This window comes from Loxodonta africana, chromosome 11 (genome assembly GCF_030014295.1).
Source record: "Loxodonta africana isolate mLoxAfr1 chromosome 11, mLoxAfr1.hap2, whole genome shotgun sequence".
Lineage (NCBI taxonomy): Eukaryota > Metazoa > Chordata > Mammalia > Proboscidea > Elephantidae > Loxodonta > Loxodonta africana.
The window spans coordinates 45,653,127-45,677,865 of NC_087352.1; the positions used below are offsets into that span (position 1 = coordinate 45,653,127).

The 24,739-nt window shown below is 35.6% G+C and overlaps 1 protein-coding gene across 12 annotated transcripts in view; it reads left to right on the forward strand.

Moving 5' to 3' along the window:
- The window catches only part of LOC100676115 (GPI ethanolamine phosphate transferase 1), a 108,766-nt gene that overhangs the window by 78,539 nt on the left and 5,488 nt on the right, over positions 1–24,739 (forward strand). For 11 of the 12 annotated variants that reach the window (XR_010323440.1, XM_064294445.1, XM_064294444.1 and 8 more), the window contains 9 exons: positions 3,013–3,121; positions 5,847–5,949; positions 10,281–10,383; positions 12,172–12,258; positions 13,656–13,711; positions 14,022–14,097; positions 16,149–16,222; positions 19,618–19,660; positions 20,347–20,399. Coding sequence is in view for 11 of the 12 variants with exons in the window: in XM_064294445.1 (XP_064150515.1) it covers positions 3,013–3,121; positions 5,847–5,949; positions 10,281–10,383; positions 12,172–12,258; positions 13,656–13,711; positions 14,022–14,097; positions 16,149–16,222; positions 19,618–19,660; positions 20,347–20,399 (704 nt within the window). In the remaining variant the exon portion in view is untranslated. Of the gene's footprint in view, positions 1–3,012; positions 3,122–5,846; positions 5,950–10,280; positions 10,384–12,171; positions 12,259–13,655; positions 13,712–14,021; positions 14,098–14,691; positions 14,769–16,148; positions 16,223–19,617; positions 19,661–20,346; positions 20,400–24,739 lie in introns of those variants that run through there. The other variant, XM_064294450.1, reaches the window with a different exon arrangement.

The following is a 24,739-nucleotide window of genomic DNA, read 5'->3' on the forward strand; positions in this document are numbered from 1 at the left end:
GTTCTTACGATGTCATGGTGTTTAAGTCACCTAATTCCTGCCAGCTGAAAAGAAAGTTTTCTGTTAAAGATATTATATGGAAATAAATATGTTCTCTAAAAAGTATGAAATAGCAAAGTGGTCATCAGGAGAAAGCCTAAAGCAGCCGAGAGAGCAGAGGTTAAAGAGTCCTAAGAGGGAACTGCACCTGACCAAAAAGTTGAGCTGAAAAGGGCCTTCCCTAGACTGAAATCTGCATTGTCCTCTGTTGAGCTGTAAAAGTTAACTTGAACTTGAAAAAGTTAAGTCTTTTTGAAATAAAAGCAGCCTCTAGGTGTGTTTATATGAACAGTAGCCAGTCAAAGCTTCAGATGATGTTCAAGGAGAAAGTAAACTTCAGCTTGGTTGGTGGCTTTGGTGTAATAGAAAAAGCTTTGAACTAGATCTTTCGAAATTGAGTCACTTCCTAGCTATGCTTCATAATAGCTGTGCCATCTTAAGTAATTTAATTCAGTTGTTTTTTTAATATACAAAGTATAGATAATATCTAATAGAGTTGCTAGAATTAGAGATTATATAATGTAATATTCTGTAAACACATCGCTTTTTTGGTAGATAAAAGTGGAACCACATGTTTTTCTTTTAAACAAACAAAACAAAACAAAATAACACATCTAAAACACTGACAAAAGGCAAAACTCATAAAAGTCTTCTCAAAGCATTTATTTCCTCAGGGCTACTTGGGGATAATACACAGGATTTCCAAGAATATTCTGAAAAAAGAAACAAATACAACACCTAAAAGGTGATGTCTTAAATTTATTCTTGTACAACAATAGGAAAATTATAAAAAGAAATGAAATATTTTGTCAGAGAGCCTGTGAAACTATTGGAATATATATGTTATTTTATATGGCGCACTGACTGGCTTTACACTAAAGTGCACAGTTGCTTTCACAGAATTCTCAGATAATGAGTACTTTGACAGAAGAAAATATTTCTAAATTTCACATGATAGGAACGAGGAAAATATTAAAATTTTTATGTGCTTTGTCCAAAGTACACCTGAGTATAAAATAAATCCATTACAAAATTCCTCTTTGTATTATCTTTATTAATTTCCATTTAATTCCTGTTGACAAAATTTTTCCTCTTTATTCTTATTTTCTCAAAAAATAAATGCGCTACATATTCTTATATCTCTGTTTTGAAGTTAAGCATTTACCTTCACAATTACGGATGCTCAAAATTATGACATTATTTTTGTTAATATTAACATAATTTTCAGTCACTCCCACTCACCCTGTTGACCTGACCACAATAAATATTTATCATATTTTTCTATACTATAAATCCCATTTATTATTGTATCCTATAATTGTGCAGTCATTCAAGAAGTATTTACTGTGTGCTTTCTATGTGCAAAAACAACTTTTAAGCTACAAAATTTTTCAAATATGACCTGCTATATAGCTCAACACTGTACTGTCAAATTTTTAAAGGTATTTCTGTTTATTTGGTTTCTCTTTTTTTTACTTTTTTTTTCTGAACAGGTACTTTTTATTTTCTTTCGACTGAAATGCATACCTAATTTACCAAATACTGTATGAGAAAACAGTTTCCTTCGTCTAGGCAATTCTCCAAAGTGTACTAATCAAACTGTACACTGTATTTCATCCCTTCCAAGATACACGTCTTTCACATCTTAACATCTCTGAAATGAGAATATGTCTTAAAATTGAGGGATCTTATATGATTGTGCCATAATTTATTGACAGCAATTTCTTCTTAATTAGCTGATAATATGAGAGTACATTAAATGTATCTCTAAGATTGAGTACTAAAACTCCTGATCTGATCTCTGAGGAATTTACTTTGTTCACAGCCTTAGCTAAGCTCTCAAAACCAAACTCACTGCCCTCAAGTCGATTCCAACTCATAGCAACCTCATGGGGTTTCCAAGGCTATGAAAACAGACTGCCATGTCTGTCTCCCACAAAGCCACTGGTGGTTTCAAACTGCTGATCTTTTGGTTAGCAGTCAAACGCTTCAACCACTGTGCCACCAGGGATCCTTTAGCTAAGCTCATTTATTTAAAATAGCAGTTCATCCACTAGTTCAGGAGTCAGAAAAGTTTTTTCTAAAGAACCAGATAGTGTATATTTTAGGCCATATGGTGTCAGCCCCAAATTTTCAGCCCTATCACTGTAGCGCAAAGGAAGCTGTAGACAATGCATAAATGAATGAGGGTGACAGTATTCCATTAAAGCAGTATGTATAAAAATAGGCCATCAGCCTGCAAGCTGTAGTTTGCCACCTCCTACACTAGTTTATAAGGTGCCCTGGTGGTGCAGTGGGTAAGCACTTGGCTGCTAACTGAAATGTTAGTGGTTTGAACCCACTAGCCACTCCATGGGAGAAAGATGTGGCAGTCTGCTTCCATAAGATTTACAGCCTTGGGAGTTCTATGGGACAGTTCTACTCTGTCTTACAGGGTTGCTTTGAGTCAGAATTGACTCCACTGCAGTGGATTTGGTTTTGGTTTGACACTAGTTTATAAGTATTCCCTAAAGAGTATTTATACTCATATTTTCAGTGCTAGGTACATACTCAGGTCACAAGTATTTCAATAAATGATGAATGAAAAAATGGATTTTATAGTAGAGGAGGGCCAGAGGTGGAAGGCACTAAACTTTATACACTACACCATATACATCTCACTCTTCGTTTCCATGATTTAAGAAACCTTTAACATTAGTAATGAATGCTTCTAAATAAAAGCAATGTGATAGTATATGCCAAAATACTCTTGAAAGGGTAAAATGTATCATCTCATGCTTATGAAGGAGCACCTTTGTTTGGTACAACAGCACTAACTTGCCTTGGCCACAAGAAGGTGAGTTTGGTCCAATTTCAGTGGCAATTTGGCCATATTCTGTTTGTTCACATCACTTTTCTAGACATTATTTCTAGTATATAAGCTATTCTCACCACCCTCTAAATTATATATCTTTTTTTGGTATTTGTTTTCAGATGCTGAGCACAGTGCTTTCCATGCTTGTTGTGTATAGCACTCACAGCAGTCTACTCAGGAAACAAGGACTGCCCCTTCTGAATCAGATTGTCAGCTGGACAATTCTAGGTGAGCGGTCACACGAACCAAAGGAGAGAACTTTACGTCAAGTCAGTTACCTTGAAGTTGCCCATTTATGTCTATATTATTGTTATTGAAAGAAATAATTTTATTTTAAGAAAATAGTAATAACCAGCTATTATTTCTATCTTGTTTGAATTTGACAAAGAGAGTTAGAACTGCTGTGAGTATGCATATATTAATAAGAATTACTTGAGAAAATATTCCTGACGTGAGAATAAGGCTGTGTATTTAACATCTGATATAAATCTACTGTGTGATTCCAGAAGAGAAGAGTATTTTATGAAGAGGTTCTTATGGTTAATTTTCATGTTTGTTCATAAATTCTCAGTTTTTCTTCCACAGGGACTAGGAAACAGTTAAAATTTTCTTGTTAAGAATAACATTGATTAGGCACTTCCCAACACATCACACATTTCGTAAAACCTGTTAAATGTTTGAAAACATATTCTTATAGGTAGTACTCTTACTTAGGAAGAGGAGCCCTGGTGGCACAGTGGTTAAAGTGCTCAATTGCTAACCAGAAAGCACTCGGCGGTTTGAACCTACCAACCTGCTCCACAGGAGAAAGATGTGGCAATACGCTTCCATAAAGACTACAGCCTTGGAAACCCTATGGGGCAGTTCTACACTGTCCTAATAGGGTCACTATGAGTCAGAATCAACTTGACAACAATGGATATTTACGAAAGCTGGAATGTGTATGTGTGGTGCCTTTTAATTTCCAGGTTGAAAGGGCTTTTTATTTTTTAGTTTCATTTTTAATTTTCTAGTTCTGTTGCATCGTGATCTGCAAGTATTGTTTGTAATATTTCTATTTTATGGGACCTACTGTTTGGGACTAGTCTTTGTGCCCCAGTATTTGTATCAATTTTGTGAATGTTCCATGTGTACTTGAGACTACCCTTTATGAAACAGTAACAAAAAACCAAACCCTCTGCCGTCAAGTTGATTCCAACTCATAGTGACCCTATAGGACAAAGTAGAACTGCCCCATTGGGTTTCCAAGGCCGAAATCTTTGTAGAAGCAGACTGCCACATCTTTATCCCAAAGGGCAGCTGGTGAGTTTGAACCGCTGACCTTTTGGTTAGCAGCCAAACAGTGTTTAATATATATATTGAAAATCTCTACTTTGCTGATTATGTTGTTTTATATTTTTACTTATTTTTTGTCCATCTGTTCTGTCTAATATTGAGAGTGGTACATTCAAGTTTCCTATTATTAGTATGTTTCTGTATATTTATTCTCTTGGTGACATAGTGGTTAAAAGCTTGGCTGCTAACCAAAAGGTCAGCAGTTCAAATCCACCAGCCACTCCTTGGAAACCCTATGGGGTAATTTTACTCTGTTACTATGAGTTGGAATCAACTCAGCGGCAACAGGTTTGGTTTTGGTTTTACATCTCCTATGGTTTTTATTTTATCTAGGTTAACAAACTTGCCCATGACCACACAGTTGATGAATGATTGAGGTAGGATCCGTCCCAAGTTGTCTGTCTCCATGTTCTGAGCACTTCCCCAGCATACATATTGCCATCCTAAATAGAGAGATTAACTAGAAAAGTAAAAACGAAGCTAAAAAATAAAAGCAGTGATGGGGAGAGTTTACATTTTGCTGTCCCCTTTCACGTACCCTTCCCCCACTGAAATAGTTGCTTTTTTCTTATCTTCTGGAGAAAGATTAAAAATGCTCTTATTACATCTTTTGATCATAGTGAAGTTATTCTCTCTTGCCTCTGATTTCCCAAGTGACACGCTGTAACTGTCATTGCATACTTTGTAGTACAGAGAACTTTTTTCAGGAGGAGGTATACTAGTCAGGGTTGCTCATGTGATTGTGGGGCTGGCAAGTCTGAAATCTGTAGGGCAGGCCAGTAGGCTGGAAGCTCAGGCAGGAGATGACGCTGCAGTCTTGAGGCAGAATTTTTTATTCTCTTGAAACCTTGGTTTTTGCTCTCAGGGCCTTCAGCTGATTAGATAAAGCCCACCCACAGTGTTGAGAATAATCCCCTTTACTGTGATGTCAACTGTAATGTTAACCACATCTTCTAACTTTCACAGCATCACCTAGACTAGTATTTTATGAAATAACCGGGTACCATAGCCTAGCCAAGTTGAAACAAAACTAACCTCATAGGGCAGTTTAGGGAAAATCAGTTTCCAGGGAGTGAGTTGTCTTTGAACTAAGATATAAATTCCTAATAAAGGGAAAAGTTGCTGGATCTTGAGTAATATTTCATTAGAAAATAATGAATTATTCATTTAGCCATGAATATTATTACAGTGAGCTAGGCTGAATAGAAACTGAGAAAATCTGAATTATTTAAGCCAAAATACACTTAAAATAATTAAATGTAATTTTAATCAAAGTTGTCAAGTATCAGATTTCTTAAAAAGTGATTAAAAAAGTGATTAGGGTAGATATAATTCATGTTAAAGGACCATAACCAAAAAAACCAAACCTGTTGCCATCGAGTTGATTCTGACTCATAGCGACCCTGTAGGATAGAGTGGAACTGCCCCATATGGTTTCCAAGGAGCACCTGGTGGATTCAAACTGCCGACCTTTTGGTTAGCAGCCGTAGCTCTTAACCACTGTGGCACCAGGGTTTCGTAAAGGACCATATAAACAATAATAAACTATTCAGTGGTTCTACAGTAGTATATTTTCTGTCTCTTGTACTGACATAGGACCTGGTTTGTTTTATTGCAGCGTCCTCCTTGGTTGTGCCACTGCTGAGTCCCACGATTCTCTTTCAGCGACTGTTTAGCATACTGCTTTCCTTGATGTCCACCTACCTACTACTAAGCACAGGGTATAAACGTTTAAAAATTTTTAATCTAATGGTAGCAAATTTTAAATGAAATATTGACATTTTCTCTACCAGCACTTAACCTCTAGAAGTAAAAAGTGTTCAGTAAATCTTGAGAAACTATAAATTTTTTTTACTCTGTAAGAATTGCACATGACAGTCCATAGTCTTCTAGTTTTGTTTTTCTCATCATTTTCATAGTATTGGTTTTTGTCTTTGTCTTCCTATTTATTTCCTGAAGTTGCTAAAAATGTCATTTTGCTACAGTGTTAGAAAATTCTGATTGATTATGCAGGAATTTTAAGTTTCAAACAGTGACTTAGAATGATTTTAGTTTATGTTGCATTCTTTTCATGCACTTTGAATTATGGCTTTGATTTGTTCTTCAAATTTAATTTTTTATTTTTTTATTTTTATTCTTACATGTACAAATATTGCTTTGATTCAGGATACTTTCAGAATATTTTTTCCCAAAGTTAAAGAACCAATTTTTATTTACTGTTGAAACTTTCTTAAAACAAAGAGCAGCAACTTGATTTGGGCTAGACCTTGAAGCATTCCCTAGGGTTCAGTGAAGATAGCAGTCTATTCCCTCCATTTATTTTGAACAGTTCTTTGCTTGCTTTTGAATTTTACTTCATCCCTTTTTAAATCTTTATGAGGGTGAAAAATATGCACATTATAACAAACACTGACTGGGTCAGACAGATTGAATAAATACTACACATCGTTTGAATTTTGACCCAAATATGGGATCTTGGTCCAATTTAGACTAAACCTAAGAAGTTAATCACTGTGCTATCAACAGATTATTCTCAGTTATTTTTTATTTTGTAAAAATATTTGGGTTCAAGACTTGCATTGACTCTGGGAAACTTAGTTGTCCTAATTCAGGATCAGTATGTTCTCAAAATCTTCTGCTATTGTTGTCGAGTGCTGTCAAGTCAATTCCAACTCATAGCGACCCCATGTGACAGAGTAGAACTGCCCCATAGGGTTTCTTAGGCTATAATCGTTATGGAAGCAGATTTGTGGGCCTTTCTCCTGTGGAGCCGCTGGATGGCTTTGAACTGCCAACCTTTTGGTTAACAGCCAAGCACGTAGCCACTGCTCCAAATCTTCTAAGTGACCTAGACCCCAGGCATTTTTGTAGCCCCCGGATAGGAGATGATCCAGAGGGGCACTACACCTCCTTCCCTCACCAGAGCTCCCCACACCTCCTGTCTTTTGCCTTCTCCCTGCATAACCAGATCTGGGCCACACCTATGAAGGTGTGATATAAACAACATGGAAATTTTTCCCAGTTTCCTAATAAGATCTTAAAATGGGCTTGCCTTGAGATTTTGAAATTTGAGTTTTCAAATAAAGCCTGAAGTCTGTGAGCATCCAGCTGTTCTTGATCAAGTGTGGTAAACATCCTGAGTCCTTAAAACCCTTTAGTCTTTTCTTCTTTACTGGTGAAATTTCAGGATCCCAAAAACCAACCCAGTGCCATCGAAAAATTTCAGGATAAATAATTTTATTATATTAGAATCCATTATCAAAATATATGTAATTTAGAATTTATACACACTTTTTTGTGGGGGGGGGGTTAGTCTAGATAAGAAAGCCAGATGATAAACTCTTCTAGTCTAACCCATCATTTTGGGGTGACACACAAGTTTCATTAAGAGATCACATCCAGGGGTTGGCTTAAGGAAATAAATGTTTGAAGGGTTCTAGAAGTATGTGCTAACTTCTGTGCCCAAGCCAAGCCCAGTGCCATTGAGTCGATACCGACTCATAGTGACCCTATAGGACAGAGCAGAGCTGCCCCATAGAGTTTCCAAGGAGTGCCTGGTGGATTCAAACTGCCGACCCTTTGGTTAGCAGCCATAGCACGTAACCACTTATGCCACCAGGGTTTCCAAACTTCTATGCAGTCACCTAATAATCAATTTAAAAAAGGAAAAGAAACCTTTTGCCATGAAGTTGATGCTGTCTCAATGCAACGTATAGGGCAGAGTAGAACTGCCCCATATGGTTTCCATGGAGCAGCTGCTGGATTCGAACTGCTGACCTGTTGGTTAGCAGCCATAGCTCTTAACTACTATGCCACCAGGGTTTCCAGTAATCAATAAGCCCTTTTCTTTTTTGAACCTTCATATTCTAAAGTAATAAATAAATAGATCCAAAGAAATATATAGTAGATTTAACAATATAGCAAACCTAGCAATGGATCTGGTTTCCTGAATTAGAAAGAAAGAAAGAAGGAAGGGAGGGAGAGACAAAAGCAGAGAGGAAAGAAGGTAGGCAGGCAGGTAGAAAGGAAGGAAAGAAAGAAAATTATGAGTGGAAAAAATATTTCATAATGTGCAGTGAGTTAATCATGTAACTTACATTGAGGATAAGTATTAGAGTATTTTAAATAATCTAGTAGTCATGAGTGATACTAAAACAAATTATGAACACATTTAACTTGTTTTAAGCAAATCTAGAAAATGAAAAGTCAAGCCAAAGTTAAAATATTAATGCTGAGTATGACCCTACTAATAAATGCATTAAGGGATATATTATTCAACATCAGAAGGTATACTTAGCTTTACAAAAAAATCAACAGGGGTACTAACTTTAAATAAAAAAAAAAACACAGTCTAATAATTTCAATTAGTGCGTTTTTTTCAGTGTCAGATCAGTTTTGCAAAATAGAGTCCACCTGTTATGGTTCAGCATCACTATTTTGGATGGAGGGATATTTATGTAAATTAGTGAAATGCAGTTTTATTACTTTTCAGAACTACAGTACAGTAATCCTGACAATACACCCTTGATTTGATGAATAAAGGAGATTCATTTTTAATCAGTACTTAATCATTTTTATGCAAGTGGAGCTACCATAATACTTGAAAATAGTTTGTTCTCTTAAGTTGGTTAAGCATTTCCCTCTGAAATTTTGTTTCCATTATCCATCTGCTTAGCAAACTCTCCAAAGCTAAATGCTTTTCCAGCCCTATTCAGTTTGCACAGAGACCAAATAGATCCTCATTTAGTAGGGTTTCATTGTATACTCTCAGAGCCCATAACATTTTATTGGTATTTCAGTTTATTAATTCAGATATGCAGACGGTATGCAAGGTATTGTCTAATAAAGTACAGGTTGTCTGATTTGTCCACCTACATTTTACAAAAGAAAGCGATCATAATTTATAGTTTTTTGAAAGGGAACTAAGTCTGTAGCATTATTTGTAGAACTATGAAAGTTGCGTTTTTATATGTTAGAAAAGAATTTCGTATATCATTGCAAATGTTTAAAAAATCATGGTCCCTGTTTGCTCGGAGTATACCTTCTTATTTCAGTTAATCAACAATTGTGTTTTCTTTAACCTGTACTGTCCTAGGAGCCCTGGTGGCACAGCATTTGAAGAGTTTGCCTGCTAACCAAAGGGTCTGTAGTATGAATCCACCAGCCCATCCTTGGAAACCCTATGGGGCAGTTCTGCTCTGTTCTGTAGGGTTGCTATGAGTCAGAATCAACTTGATGGCAATGGGTTTATAGTATCCTAAGCACTATATAGGCATACGGACAGTACCATCAGCACCGCAGGCGTGTAAAAGAGTTGTAGGCTGCTGTAAAATAAGAACTATATTTTACAGTGTTAGACAATTACAAAATGAAACAATTAAGTTATTGTGGGTTAATGAAGTTTTGAGTTGGATGATATAAAGAAAGAGTAGGAAGAGTTTGAGTAGGTGAGCTGGATTGGTACCATCAAGGATTCATGTCGGTCTTGAAATAAGCTTTAAAGAATGCCAGGATACAGGCATTCTAAGTCTTTGTTTTTCAATTTTTTTTTTATGATTGTAAAAATCATATAATCACATTTTGGAAGGTAGGGATAAGTGGGAAAAATCATTTATTAACCCTACCTCCCACTGACATTTTGGTCTATTGTACTTTTTTTTTTAATTTGGCGTGTTATGTTACTCTTCTACATATATTTATCTTAACTCAAGAGTTGTCTTCCTGCCTTTGTCTTAACTTTTTCTTTCTTTTTGGTGTGTATCTGTGATTTTATGAATGATTTTTAAATTCATACTATTTTAAATATATAATGATCTCAATAAGTTTCAAAAAAAAAACAGTATTGAAGTTGAAATTCAAATGTTAATTTCCTTTTCTATTCTCTTCTCCTGGAAAGCCTAGAGAAAATTTAGATTTTGTGATATTGTGACCTAGAAGTATTACCAAGATTATTCTAATTTTGAGAAAGACCTCTCAGTATAAATTTGTAGGTTTTATTTACTTAAGTTTTTTTTTTTTTCTTTCCATTTCTTCACCTTCTCTCCACAAGCAGATATGAAGCCCTATTTCCATTAGTATTGTCATGCTTGATGTTTGCCTGGATATACATGGAACAGGAAACCCTACAACAGTCTGTTGTTTCCCATAGACAGAAGGTAACTTATCAAAATCATTGTCTAGTTTACCTGAGAATATTAAAATATTCTCTGTCTTATAAGGAAATTGCAATGTTATTTCATCAAATATTTTTTCTTCTAAAAGTTTTACAGTGTATAAGAAACTTGAGTAAATTTTATTTGGCATTGGCCATTAAGTTAAACAATTTATAAGGAAATTTTTCACATATCACAGAAAAGGGCACTTTTATTATTTTATGGGCTTTTTTTTTTTTTTTAAATAAGTTGAGCTTTTCTTTAGCAATCACTTAGGAGAGTCACTAATATGAAAAACATCAATATAGGTGAAGGAATGAAGAAAAAAAGAAAGCTCTTCATCTTATTTTCCTCTATTTTCATGTCCAGTTATTCCTTCACTCAATTTATTTTAGTCAGAATATTCATGTTGTCACATTTATGAATTTGATCATAAGGTGACATATAAATTCCCAGTATTATTTTTTTCTCTTTCTTTTTTTTTTTTTCTAGTCATATTAATCTAAGATGTTTATTCTGTCACCTCAGTGATTGTGGCCTTGGTTCATTCTTTAGACCCCTGTTCAACGTGGTATGCTTTGAATTTGTTAAAACCCAACTAGATTTTAAGGGTACCTTTATCATGTTATGCTAGAGAGTAAAACTGATGTCTCTTGCTTTTTTTGTTATTGTTTTCCAACTATAGGTTATTATGAGGAATTCATGATAGAATATTTACAATTTTCCTGGGGTCAGATAAAATTAATATTGCAGAAAAACACCATACTTTATCCTTAACTGGTTCCAATTGAGTTCACTGTAAATAATAATTCAGAAAAAGTTAATTTCAATTAATAAGAAACTTAATGAAGTATATTGAATAATTACTGTTTTTTAACTTGCAACCTTAGAATATTAAAACAATAGGTAAAAAGCAGTTTCGATCAGATTCAAATAAATTGTTAGAGCCTGTGTCCTTAATATTAAATATTTCAGTAGGCTAGCTGAGATTCATTGTGTCACTTGATAAATTTTTTTTCAACTGAAAGCAGATCTATCTTTCTCAAGAAAAGAGTAGTAAGGCATCCTAGGACCTTGTTGTTATTGTTGTTGTGTGCCATTGAGTCAATTCCAACTCATAGCGATCCTATGTGACAGAGTAGAGATTCCCTAAAGGGTTTCCTAGGCTGTAGTCTTTATGGGAACAGCTGCCAGGTCAATGTGGTGTGGCAGATGGGGAAAGTCTCCCTTTTACACTCACCCATGATTCTTCTTTTTTCAGGAAGTGGGGTTAAGTAAGAAGTACACCTATCTTGTTGGATTGAGTAGTTTTCTATTTACCAAAGACAAGAATATTTTGCTTTTTTATAGAGAGAAAATAATTTCTCTGCAAATAGAATTAACAGAAGAACAAAGAAATAGAGTTTTATTTTATTTTATTTTACCATGGTTTTCAATACCGTACCATACTTTGAGAAGATCAGGATACTCTCTGTGAAATTAGAGTCTTTGAAAAGGGAAGAATTATATAGGGAATTAAAAAGAAGCATTTGATAAAAAGTTCAATTCTCACTTTTGTTACACATATAGCAGTATTACAACAACCATGATCAGTTTATTATTAGCAACATATTTTACCTTTTGGCAGATTTTACTTAGGGGTAATTAAGCTATAGGAAAAAAATTATCGTCAGTTTGTTTGTCAGTATGAGGCATCTTTCTAGCCATTTTAACTTAGACTAAGTTTTCCTTTAGAGTGTAGAAGTAAGCCAACTTTTATTGAGTATTAATATTTTTCTTATTATCTCACAGCTCACCAGTATTGAATTTTCCTGTAATATGGATATAACTCAGTTTCGACAGCTCTATCTGGATGATATCCGCAGGGCCTTTTTCCTTGTATCCTTTGTTGGGACTTTTATTTTAAGGAGCTGCTGCCTCCCGTTTAATGGAGTAAGAAGACATAGAAGGGTGTTTCTGCCCATTCACTGTCTTCACAATAAAGTTTGAGGCTTTTGATTAATATTTCACAAATCTATATTTATATCCTTCGATAAACCTTAAGCTTTAATCAGACTGGTATGCTGTTCCTTGAATGTGCCACTTACTTTCCCAATGTTTCTTTACCTTCAAATCCCTTCCATCTACTTCTACATGTTATCATAATCTTAGTCACCATATGAGCAATTCAAGACTATTTTATTCACATTTGTGTTCTTAGTGCCTAGCTCTGTCTCTGACGTATACTGGGCAGTAAGTGCTGGTTGGTTAGTTGATTGGCTGAATGGATGTATCCATGAATATTTTTAAGGCTCAACTCACCAACTGAAATGCCAGTTTTTCCTTGAAAGTTTTTATGATTCATAGTGCCTCTTGATGTTTCTGTACAACTTCTGTACATGTGCATGTTTGTGTGTATGTATGATAATAAAATAACATTATTGAGCCCTTTCAATGGGCCAGGCAGTATTTTAAGTACTAGTAGGAAGTTCTTGGCTATCAAGAGGATTAATGTCTATACCTTTTGTTACTGTACTAATACACTTGTAAGTTTAAAAAATGTTGAAGAGATGTTCAGCATTTTCTTATGTCCCATTTTCTACTGAACTATTTTAAAACATGATATCTTATTTCTGATACTTCCAAAGAGCCTAGCATGTGATTCACATGTAGTGGGCACACTAGCAATTAACACAATTAATACAGTACAGGCAGTTGGACTTACAGACAACTCTTACTTGCCCTTTAATGTTACATAAACTTGCCCTCACTTGGAAACGATTGAACTAACCCCTTTGCAACAAATTCTTCATCGCAGTCACCTTCAGTTGCTGCATATGCAGCTTTTAAATCATTGAAAAGGCTTCAAGCCTTTTCTTGCTCTAAAGTAAGGCTTAATAAGAACCTATGTACCTGTTGTGACTTTCCTACCAATTCAACTTGAAGACTTAAGCCACATTTAGGAACGGATCTCATTTGCAACCTGGGGACTCCTGTAGTGCAACTCTCCATGTTAGAGAAGAAGAAAATAGGAACCTTCCTAAGGTAACTAGTGACCAAGTGAGTACAGCCTCCCAGGCCTCATTGTCCTCAGTACATTGTCTGTTCTGTCTGGCTCTTACAAAATGCATTTACAAGTAGATGCAACAGAACCTTCATTTAAAACAATTTTCAGATCAACTGTAAAGGTTAAGAAGCAAATTACCCTCATGACAGGGTTGGTATATCTTCTATAATTGGAAAGGAAATTTGTTACGAATTCTGACTTGTTTTGGCATTTCCTTGACTCTATTTAGGTTTTCTTCCTAGTGACAGCATTTTTTGGAACTGGTAATATAGCATCTATTAACAGGTAATTTTAAATGAATATATCATATATATTTACTTAAAACCAAAAATATGCAAATTAAAATCTTTAACCTTTTATTCGTACCTAGCTTTGTACACTGTAGATGTGTTTTGGAGATTGTTATATATTGGCACATACAGATCTACTTCATTCTTTTGAGAGACTTCATGATATTCATTGATATGATGTGTGTTGGTGTTTTAGTGAGACTAGATTTCAAAAAATTCATTTAAACTTCCCTTTTAGAACAATGTTCTTTTAAAGTTACGGTGTAGATTCTAATGTCCTTTTTCTTCATGTTATGACTCCTTAGCTTCGACCTTGCCTCTGTCTATTGCTTTCTGACCGTGTTTAATCCTTTTATGATGGGAGCCCTGATGATGTGGAAGGTTAGTTTTCCTATTTGTATTAAAAGAGTGATTGATTAACATTATGAGCCCATTGTGACATTAAGACTATGTAATGTTATGTGACATTAAGATCATAAAGTCATTGTGACAGAGACAAATAGCAATGGAGAGAGACAGTGTCAGATTTGGCTTTGATACCACTGCTGGATTGGAGATGGGACTCCCTAGCCCTTACCTCAACACACAATTAATCTTTTTACTCTTAAACCCATTTGACTTCAAGAGAGTAAGGATTTCATATTAGTCCCAGAAAGTCCTGTTAAAATTGACTAAAGCCTATGGGGAAGCTGTGGTCAAAACTGCATGTTCTGAGACATCCTAAGGCTCCCTGAACCGATGTTCCCCACCCACAAGACTACCAACATGTTATAAACTCACAGTCTTTTCTCATAATCCATGTACCTAGAATGGATTCATTCATTCAACAAATGTCATTGAGTGGTTTCATGCAATAATGTGCCAGGCACCCTGTTGGGTGCTGAGAATACAAAGAAGATAATGACTCATTCTCTGCTCTCCAGGGATTCAGACTCTCCACTGGAACATAATTCATATTCTTCCCCTTTGTCTTAGGGTCATTGTGCTCATCTTATTTCCTCCATTTACCTCTACCAGATTATCTCTACCATTGTGCCTTCACTTTTTATGTGGTTAGTACATATTTGCTTAAATAAAGTAACTAATCCCTCCCTAAAAATCTGATTACCTGCTGTTTAGATCACAAGTAATTATTGTTAAAGAATATGCCTTTCTTAATAGGATCAATATCTACTTTTTGTTACCACACTAATGGAAATGTAAGTTTAAGAAATGTTGAAAAAAGATGTTCAAAATTCTCTCATGTCTCATTCTTTATTGAATTATTTTAACAACATTATCGTTTCCTTTATTTTCATTCACAGTCTTTTTGGTAGTTCTTTTCTCAATTTATTAAAGACTATCAGTCTTTAATTAAAAGCGAGAGAAAAGGAATAAAAAGAAAGCCTTAAATTAGAATGCTAGTAGATCTTTAATCTCTAGCATAGTTCAGTGAACTTTAATGATATAATGTTGTTGATGACTTCTGTTGACTGATGTAGAAGGGAAGGTCCTCCTGAACTCTATTTTATTCATGTACCCTTTACTTGAAAAAGATTTGCATGCAACTTTGAGTATCAGTTCTTTTCCATATTTTCCCTCCCTTTTTTGAAACATCAAGGTATATATATGTTTTAAGAATTGATCATTGAAAAGTATATCTCAAAATGTTAATAGTATTTCTGAATTGTGGATTTTCAACCAGTTTAAATTTTAATATGCCTTTCTGTATTTTTTCAGAAGTTTTACAATGAGTATGAATTTTATAATCAGACATAAATTAGTATTTAAAAATCCAAAAAGCAATATAAAGCAGTTGGATCATGTTTATAGTGTTCTAGTATCAAATAGGGAGCCCTGGTGGTACAGTGGTTAAATATTCAGCTGCTAGCCAAAAGGTTGGCAGTTTGAACCCACCAGTCACTCCTGGGGTGAAGACCTGGTGATCTGTTCCCATAAAAATTATAGCCTAGGGAGCCCTATGGGGCAGCTCTACTCTGTCACATAGGGTTGTGATGAGTCAGGATCAACTCGTCAGCACACAACAGGAAGTATCAAATAACCAGATGGGTTCAGGGATCTATGAATCAAGTTATCAGGCTACATTATTATTTTTTTTTGATTTGGGGATGCTGAGCCATTCACACCCTCTTGGAAACATTTGAACATTGTCATTAATTATTAGAATGAGTTAAAAAGAATAAAATTTTATAATAGACTCGTTTGAAATGTGTATTTTTTTTATATTCTATATGTTATTAATGTAGATTTTCTGAATCAGTTTTGTTGCTGTTCTGTATGTCATTGGTATCATGCTTTTATTTCATCCAGTGTTTGCTGTTCACTAATATACAAGTTATTTGAAAAGTTGAAAATATTTCTATAAGCAAAAATAGTATTGTTTCAATAAGTTTCAAATGCTTCATTTGCTCATTTACCATTCTTTTAAACAGATTTTAATCCCGTTTGTTCTTGTGATGTGTGCTTTTGAAGCAGTTCAGTTAACTACACAGTTGTCATCAAAAAGGTAAGGTAAATGTTTAAGAAGCATGTGGTATGCCCGTTTTTAGGAAATGAGAGTAGATATTTGAGGGTATTTCCTGTGATGGCTGTTAAATCACTGTAACATAGATTGTTTATTACAAAAATGAGAAAAAGTTTTACCCTTTTAATCAGAGTTTAGTTGTCATTAGAGGAATTTAGTTGATTAGGGCCTCTCACAGACTAGTATGCTTTCTCAGCAGTAATATATTATTAGAATATTATTAAAGAAAACAGTGAAACATGAATGTTAAATTATTGTTATAGATAGAACTATGCTGACAGAAAACAAGGGTTATCATTCTAACTTATCTTTTGACTTATTTCTTAAATATATATTGGGCAAATGTATTAACATTTATTTCATGCTACATGGCTTCAAATTAACTTTTCTAAATGTCAATAATTTACATAGTCTCTCAGTCTTGATTTCTACACACTTGACAAATGGAAGTCTTCAGAGTTTTGAGGAATTTCTGGAGCAGTCAGTTGTAAGCAATCAAGACTTTTAAGGAAAAGCTGTCAACTCAGCTGTTTGCTCTTTTTAAACAATGAAATTGCCTCATCAGCACACAGGACTGATCAGCCTCCCTGAAAAACACTTTAGATAAATATGAAGCTTCTTAGCAGTTTTGTTATTCTTGAAATAAATCAGCATATTTAGTGCTGAAAGGAATAACTAATATCAGTGTAAATTTGCATGTTCTTCTTGATGAATTTAAGCTAGAACTGTGTCACATATTATTATCATATGGCATAATTTTTAAAAAATGTTTTCTTTTACTAAGAATAGTAGAAATCTCATTTCTATTTTAATTTAGTGTATTTTGCAGGATAGTTTATGAATTTAACATTGAAAGCATTTAGACCTTGCCCATATCACATAAAAGGTATAGTCTCTTCCCCTTAGTTACATAGGTACATTAAAAACTAGTGTTGTTCTTTGAAATGTGGCGTCTGGGGTCTTAAATGCTATCAAGTGGCCATCTAAGATGCATCAATTGGTCTCAACCCACCTGGATCAAAGGAGAATGAAGAACACAAAGGTCACACGATAACTAAGAGCCCAAGAGACAGAAAGGGCCACATGAACCAGAGACCTACATCATCCTGAGACCAGAAGAACTAGATGGTGCCCGGCCACAATCGATGACTGCCCTGACAGGGAGCACAACAGAGAACCCCTGAGGGAGCAGGAGATCAGTGGGATGCAGACCCCAAATTCTCACAAAAAGACCAGACTTAATGGTCTGACTGAGACTAGAGGAATCCTGGCGGTCATGGTCCCCAAACCTTCTTTTGGCCCAGGACAGGAACCGTTCCCGAAGATAACTCATCAGACATGGAAGGGACTGGGGAGTGGGTAGGAGAGAGATGCTGATGAAGAGTGAGCTATTTGTATCAGGTGGACACTTGAGACTGTGTTGGCATCTCCTGTTTAGAGGGGGGATGGGAGGGTAGAGAGGGTTGGAAGCTGGCAAAATTGTCACGAAAGGAGAGACTGGAAGGGCTGACTCATTAGGGGGAGATTAAGTGGGAGTACGGAGTAAGGTGTATATAAACTTATATGTGACAGTTTGACTTGATTTGTAAACGTTCACTTGAAGCTCAATAAAAGTTAATTTAAAAAAAAAAAAAACTAGTGTTGTTGTTATTGTTAGTTGCCATGATCAGTTCTGACTCATGGCAACCCCATGTGTTACAGAGTAGAACTGTTCCATAGGGTCTTCTTGGCTATAATCTTTATGGAAGCAGATTGCCAACCTTTTCAGTTAGCAAAAGAATTGTAGGAAATAATGTTGGAGAGGTAGGCAGAGGTCAGAGCATATGGCGTGGATTCTGGTTACTGAAAGAATTAAAGCTAGTGCTAGACAATGCACTCTCAGGATTGATACATTGGAAATTCACACTTTGAGTGTATTTGTTTCTAGATGACATTGCATTCTTTCAAACCTCTAGTTAGAAAGACAGTTATTTCTTAAAGCAAATCATGAACCACCACCAGAACCTCATACTTTATTAAAAAAAAAAAAATTCAAAATGGATCATGAACTTAAGACTTTTAGAGAAAACCTCTGGGTTCTAGAGCTGGGCAGAGTTAAATGTGACACCAAAATAACGATCCATAAAAGGGAAAGTCAGTAAATTGAGTTCATCAAAATTAAAAGCTTTTGCTCTGCAAAAGATCCTGTTAAGAGGATGAAAAGACAGTCACAGACTAGGAGAAAATATTTGCAAATCATGTATTTGATGGAAGACTACAATGTATAAAACCTCTGAAACTCAACAGTAAAAAACAAATAATTCAATTAGAAAAATGGACAGAAGAACTGGAAAGGATATATAAATGGAAAATAAGCTGATGAAATGAAGTTCAGTATCATTAGCCATTAAGGAAATGCATATAAAACAACAATGAGATATCATTACACACTATCAACATGGCTAAAATGAAAAAGAGTGATATCACCAAATGTTGGCGAGAATACAGAGAAACTGGATCATTTGTACATTGCTGATGGGAATGTAAAATGGTACATTCATTCCGGAAGAGTTTGGCGGTTTCTTAGAACACTAAACATGCAGTTGCCATAGGATCTAGCAATTGCTGGATTTTTCCTAGAAAAATGAAAACTTAAATTTATAGTAAAACCTGTACACAAATGTTTATAGCAGCTTTGTTTGTAAAAGCCACAAAGTGGAAGCAACCTTGATGCCCTTCAATGGTTGAATGTTAAAAAAAAAAACTTAATACAAGCAACAACCTGGATGAATCTCCAGAGAATTCTGCTGAGTGGAAAAGCCTATCTCAAATGGTTACACACTGTATGATTCTATATAATATTTTTGAAATGACAAAATTAAATTTAGAATAGACTAGTGGTGGCCAACGAGGGTGGTAGTGGTTGTTAGAGGATGGATGTGTCTGTCAAAGGAGATCCTGAGGGACCCTTGTGGTGATCAAAATGCTGTGTATCCTGACTGTATCAATGTCAATGCCCTGGTTGTAATGTTTATGGTATAATAGCTTTATAAGATGTTGCCACTGACAGAAACTGGGAGAAGGGTACATGGGATCTCTCTGTATTATTTCTTACAACTTCATGTGAATCTAAAACTATCTTAAAATTAAAAATTTAAGTAAAAAATCATAACTCATGTCCTTTGTGTCCTACTGAAAAAAATATTCAAAGTGTTCAATAACATATTTGAAGTCTAGCCCATCACACAGGGTAATGTAAAAATAGTTCTGTTGAAAGTAGTATTTTCAGAAGCAGAAATACTGGGTTATTTGATTATTCTTACTTGATTTTAATGTGTTTGAAAAAAAATGCCTGTTGTATTACACCTAATTTTTGTTTTGTTTTGTTTTGTTTTCAGCCTTTTTCTCATTGTTCTCGTTATATCGGACATTATGGCTCTGGTAAGGCTTTATTGGATATACAGGGTAAATACGATCAAGAAACTAAGTGCTGAGTTAATTTAATCATGAAATGTGACTGCATTTTTATACATGAAATCTTTAGATATTAAGTTATAAGTGTTGGCATAATTTACACATACAAATTACTTCTTTATGACTTATCATACAGTAAGTGTTCTCCTTCAGGTGTCAAAGGCCTTACTACTTGATTTGTTCTCATCCATCATTTTCGTATTCCATGTTGCTTTGAGGTCATGAATAGAAAAAAGCTAAGTTTAGCTTTAGGTAAATACCTCATTTTCCTACTTGAGATGTTGATTTTTAAACCATTCTTTCAGATTAAAAAAGAAGGAAAAAGGAGAGAAGAAGGGAGGGAGAAAGGGAAAGAGGGAGATGGAGAGGAAGGAGGGGAGAAAGGAAAGAGGAAATACAGCTTTTCAAGTGAGTAGATGTTACCAAGGTGATAACTATATTAATTGAGTTCTGAGTGAGGAGCATGTAGGTAGGCTCTGTTATATGCAGTGTATCACCAAATTTGGGAACCTTTTTTTAACATCTGCAAGTTTGAGAAGGCTCCAAGACCACCTTGGGTCAGAAATCTGAAACACACATTCTTAGAACAACTTTGTTTTTAGGCTTAATCTAAGCTACTTTTAATTAATGGAACCATGTTTTTTATCTTACAGCATTTTTTCTTCTTGGTCAAGGATGAGGGCAGCTGGCTTGACATTGGAACAAGGTATAGTATATATTCACTTAAAAGTTCTTAAGAGTACAGTGAAGAAAAGTAACTTGGTATCTTAGTATAAAAGGTACTAAAATGATTTTGAGGGAAGCATGGCAAGTAGAAATTGTTTGAAGCCTCTGAAGGTGAGACTTGTCATCTTCTCCATTCTTCTTGCTATTGACACATTAGCAAGTGTTTTCTTGGGATGATGTGAGGAGGAAGATAGATGCTAAGTCTGGAGAGGACAGCGGGAAGGTACAAGAGGAACTACCTGAACTGAGGTTTCAGGGTAGATCACTCCACTGTCCTTGTGTTCTCTCTCTGCCTCTCTCTCAAAATGAGGCTGTACAGATTGCAGCATGAATTTTATGTGGTGACTTAAAACCCATGTAATCATTATCTACCTCTCAGAATCTTTAATATGGGAACATTTTAACATGTGATACCTCGTTATTTAAAGTATATCAGAACAGTCACTGTTTCCTCTTTATTGTGATTTGAATGTCAGTAATTGCTATAATCTGTTAAATTTATTTTCTTTGAGAAGAAAGCAGATAGATTTGATTCTTTAGCTTTTTTGTTTTCAAATGTTTTCTGAGACAAAATACATTTTGACAGACCTGTTTTATTTCATTAACTGATATTTATTCATCACTTTGTGTTGCCAGGAATTTTGATAGGTTTGGGCGAGACACTCCCTGTCAGACAGCCTCTCCCCATTCATACCTTTCTCAGGCAGCTCACTGCTTGTTATTTGTGCACATATCTGCCTCCCCAACAGACTGTGGGTTCCCTGACTCTGGGGTCTGATTCAAATCTCTTACATTCCATACGTGCTAGGCACGTAAGGGGTACTCCATAGATCATTGATTTGTTTTCATAGTCTCTTAAGTTTGAAAGCTTAGAGAAAGTTTTGATATCTCCTCCTTCATATCAGCCATCCAATCCCAAAAGTGTCCAGTCATATGGTGGGTCTGAATGTGGGCTTTACATCAGATCGCCTGTGTTTGAATCCTGGTTCTGCCACTTTTTAGCTGTGAGACCACAGGCCAGTGACTTAGTCTCCCTAAACTCCCCTTTCCCTTTTACGTAGTCGATTTGAATGAATTCGTCTGTGTAAAACATTCAGCACGGCGCCTGGCATCTAATAGAGTGAAAAAAAAATTTTTTTTTTCACTCTATTAAGCACTCAGTAAATATCAACCACTACTACTGTTGTTACTCAACAGTTCTTTTTTTTTTTTTTTCAATCCTTTATGGTATTTCTTGGATTTGATGTACCTCTCTTTACTCTCTCTATATTTTAATTAATTTATTTTCATCGTAGACATAGGTCAGAATTTTACTTGCTTGGAAAATAATTCAGATAAAATAAATCAATTTTGTGTGTGAAACTTTTTTGACAAGAGAAATCTATTTTGGCTTTTATACTAAAAAGGTGCCAAGGAATAAAAAGGACATAATTTTCACTTGAAAGTGTACATCATTAATTTATGCACAGCATCATTAATTTCTATTGCACTAATTAAGAATTTCAGATTTTCTCTGAGTAGCTTGAGGTTTATCTTGGAAAATTTTTTCTTTAAAGTGCACATTTTTACTGTAATTACTATTAATAACATATAAAATGCAAAGCATTTTTTTATATCAATGATCTCAGTTATATCCAGCAAGTTTTTATTGAGTTCCAACTGTGTGCCGGGGGTGTTGCTGGTGAGGAAAAGCATGCAGCCCTGGGCCCTCAGGGAGTTGAAGGCTGGTAGAGGAAACAAATACATGAGTAGGCAATGTGGTACAGTGTGAGAAGTTCTAGTATAACTCTTAGTTGCTATGGGAGTGCTTAGTCCAGGGCACCTACCTCACCCTTGCAGGGTAAGGGAAGACTTCTCAAGGGAGGGTCTGGCTAAAACATCACAGGTCTGGGCTTTAGAAGAACACTTTGGGTCACAAGATTTAGGAAGAACTTGTAGAATGAGAAAAGAAGATCTAAGATGGAGCCTTAGGAACCACTGATGTTTAAGACAGAGTACAGGAAGTAGGAAATGAGACTGAAGGAAGTGGCCAAAAGGCAAGAGAAAACCAGGAGAGAATAAACCAAAACCTGTTGCCACCAAGTCATTTCCTACTCATAGTGACCCTATAGGACCGAGTAGAACTGTCCAGTATGGTTCACTAGGCTGAAATCTTTACAGAAGCAGGCTGCCACATCTTCCTCTCGCAGAGCTGCTAGTGGTTCGAACTGCAGACCTTTTGGTTAGCAGCTAAGCACTTAACCATGCACCACCAGGGCTCCTAGGAGAGAATAGTATTGTGGAACTCGAAGAAGTGTTTCAGGAAGGAGGGGGGTTATACCATATCAGATGTTACAGAAAATTTGTATAAGACATAAAAGTGTGCATTGGGTTAAGCAGCAGTGATCACTCTATTTGTGGTGAAAGACAGGCTGGAGGAGCATTATGCTGCTCAAACACTAAAGGACTTTTGCTAGAGCTGTAGACCAAAAACCAAACCTACTGCCGTCGAGTCGATTTTGACTCATAGTGACCTATAGGACAGAGTAGAACTGCCCCATAGGGTTTCCAAGGAGCACCTGGTGGATTTGAACTGCTGACCTTTTGGTTAGCAGCTGTAGCTCTTAACCACTACACCACCAGGGTTTCCAGAGCTATAGAGTCAGGGCAAATTCAAGCAAGTAGTGATAAAGCAAGATACCCATAAGCCAGAACCTAAACAGAAGTTTCCCTTAGCTGGAGCATCACCTTACTTACCCAGATTATTTTTATACTCTTACCACCCAGGACTCAAGAAGAAGAGGTTTCTTTTCAGCAGCTGTATACCTGAATTCATGGCGGTTTACCTCTTACTGACTTTAGTCTTTCTTGCTTTCATTCAGTGACTATTGAGCAACTACTGTATGCCAGTCTTTCTAATTATATGCATACTGTTCCTTATTCAGTTCTCTAAATTAAATAATCAATCTCTTGTCAGTTTATCATGGGTTCCATTCTATTTATCACTGTTTTTTCTTGTTTCCTTTCTGTTACCTTCTGTCTTTCATATAAAACTTCATTGCCAAAATTCTCCTCAATACCAGATCAAAACTCATCTTTCCTTTTTCTACCTCTCATGTATTATCCTGTTTCATCAGCAAGAAGAAAGGATGAAATATGGATTAGTGGATAGTTAGAAGGGACGGAGGAAGGGATAAAAAGAGAACTTCTTTTAGCCTTCTGTTTTTCTACCTTCTGGCATCATCATCAGCCTTTGATCCATTCTGTAAGTTCTGCATCTGTCTTTGCCCAGAAGAAGTTACTTACTTAATCCTCTTCATGGTCTTTACGGTTGCGTATTTAAAGATAGTACCATTTCTCTCTGGAAAGCTCTGGAATGTCTTTCTTTAGAAATGTTAAGGTAAGCAGTTTTAAGTGATTTAATACAATCCTGTTTATCTCTTCTCCCTTCTGAGACCACCAGAAGTTTCCAGATACTGTTTTGCCACAGAAAAAGTTCTACCCAAACCTGGGAAATCTCCAGGTTAAACAGTGATTAAGGAAAATTAAGGATTACTGAAAAATTTAATAACTACTATTAAAATAATATTTATCGCATGCAATGTTTCAGAAGTAGTACATGTTATTTCATTAGTTCTCATGATAATGATGTGAAGAAAATATAGCTTCCATTTTGCAGAAGAATCTGGCTTAGAAAGACTAAGATTACACAGTAATATGGCATAGCTAAATCTCATTTTTTTATTGTATATTCGTTTGTTATATAGCTCATTTCCTCAGGAAAAAATAGATATATACCGAGTACTCACCATACATACAGCATTGTGAAGCGCTCAAAGGTGAATGGGATTGCCTGCCTAAGACTTAATGATGCCCCATCTCTGGAGATAACTCTTTCATCAAAATATTGGGTAGGGAATTCAAGCACTGTGTGGAAGATCCCAATATAAAACTTGGAAAGGACACACCGGTCCTGGAATTATGGCCCCTGCATTCAGCGAGATTGTAGTCTAACACAGGATGTAAGACATAATAATAACTATAATACAAGACAGCGTGTGGTTAAGGGCTAGATGAATACAGGTGGGAGGTGGCTTCACCTCAGGCTTCAGTGACTGAGGAAACATTGTACAATGTCTGGTGTTTGAGCTGGCCCTTGAATGAAGGGTATAATTTCAATCAGGGTACTTAGTGGTTTGGGAAGAATATTTTAGACAGAGGGAATGGACATAAGCAAAGTTACAGAGGTGAGGAAGTCCAATGTATATGTATATGTGATAAATAATTTGGATTTCAGAAACCATAGATTTTAGATGAAGAAGTTTCTAGAAAGCAGTCTTT